Here is a 1610-nt window from a genome sequence, read left to right as displayed (position 1 = left end):
GAGATTTATTTCCGTTATCAAGGAGTTAATACACACCGGCCAATCTTGCGAGATCAGCTTGGAATTGTTGAAAACTTTTTGTTCGGCGGCGTGTAGAAAAGTAGGTTTTAGGACATGGGCAATACTATGAGTAGCGTGTAAACAGTGTTTTAGTTTTTGTTGTGTAAACTGACACTGCATAGGCTACTTTTGTTGTGTAATTTAACACTGCACTGTCGCCCACAAATTAGTGAAAACTGACGGCATGCTGTGTGGTTGTGGGCGGAACAAAAATGCACATTCAGAGAAGCGTTTTGGTGGCAAGTTGGAGCTTGGCAGTGCCAGCTGTACCGGGTACACGTGTCCTCGGACCAAAATACAGAACATTGTTGTCGGCAAACTGCTAAGGATGCAGTTGCAGCAGGACGTTTGCCAAATGGAGATGCAGGGGCGAATTAGTCCTAGAACGGACGCGACGAAATATAAATAGTCTTAGTCTTAGTCCTCCTCTTCTGCTTCTTCGGTCTATTGCTTTCAGTTTTTTTGGAAGGAGATTCAGCAGGCTGGTTTTGTCATTGCTCTGACGTCACGCGAGTGACAACATGAACCTGACAAGCTTGGTATAAAAGCCGGGTTTGGAGCCAATGTCATGAGGACGATCTGTGTTCAAAGTCATCATTGACAGCACCTTGAGTGAGTGAAAATGCTGCACCTGGTCCATTGTGTGTCTGTTCCTGTGCTAGTTCTCCTTGCTATCAATCCACTGTTCTCTTATGGTAAGTGTACTCTGATGTTATTACTACAAATTGGTGTGCTATTCATTCTGAGATCATAATTAGTCTACTTGTGCAGTAAGAAACAGCTACTCTGTTTGATTCTAACAGACTAGCATTTAAATTACATTTGTAAAAACAAAACAACAGAAAGAAAAGAGGATCAGACTGTTAAATAATTCTTTTTTTCTGTTATATCTGATATGTTCCCACTTGCAATCTCTCTCTCTCGCTCTCTCTCTGTCTCTGTCTCTTCAGATTTTCTTTACATGCATTTGTTTTTGATTACATGCAGATTTTGATTCTCTGGTGTATCTTAAAAGCTTAACTATTCAAAGAATAAACAATCAGAAGTATACATTTCTTTCAGATACAAAAAAATATTTGTTTTGTACTTATCCTGCTGATGACAGTAGGATTCTGTCTTTCTACTTGCCACTGTTACAACCAGACAGAATATCAGATTGTCAGCAATTTTTAGACATCTTCTGGTACAAGCTCAGATTTAGTAACCATAGAAACAGAAGCAAGGTGTGAAGTGGCACCTTAGATTTAGAAAACCAGATGCTTTAGAGCAAACACTGTGTGTGAGTCAGGTATGTTGTGAAAACACTCCAATCAACTGAGCTGCTAATTGCTGTACCCCAAATGCCTCTCGTTTGGAGGCCAAAATAGTGAGGTAATGTTAAATTGTGGCCCACACAAGACTAGATTAGTGTTATTGGTGTGTGAAGCCTGCTCATATACAGTACATGAGTTGAGGTCATCATTGGGGAGAATCTATCCTGTAAAGTAGGGCAGACCCTGGAGTAATATTTCAAAGCATTTCCTGAAAACGAAAGACAGCCGATTTAGAGC

At 40.4% G+C, this 1610-nt stretch overlaps 1 protein-coding gene across 1 annotated transcript in view; it reads left to right on the top strand.

The window, feature by feature from the left end:
* The first annotated feature begins 518 nt into the window (after positions 1-518).
* ca12 (carbonic anhydrase XII) overlaps positions 519-1610 on the top strand; it is a 21656-nt gene continuing 20564 nt past the window's right edge. The window contains exon 1 of the mRNA XM_031564832.2: positions 519-755. Coding sequence (XP_031420692.1) covers positions 683-755 — 73 coding nt within the window. The 5' untranslated portion in view covers positions 519-682. The remainder of the gene's footprint in view (positions 756-1610) is intronic.

The sequence above is a fragment of the Clupea harengus genome, chromosome 3, assembly GCF_900700415.2.
Source record: "Clupea harengus chromosome 3, Ch_v2.0.2, whole genome shotgun sequence".
NCBI lineage: Eukaryota > Metazoa > Chordata > Actinopteri > Clupeiformes > Clupeidae > Clupea > Clupea harengus.
Note: the sequence above shows the minus strand (reverse complement) of the source record. Positions and strands in the feature narration are given on the sequence as shown.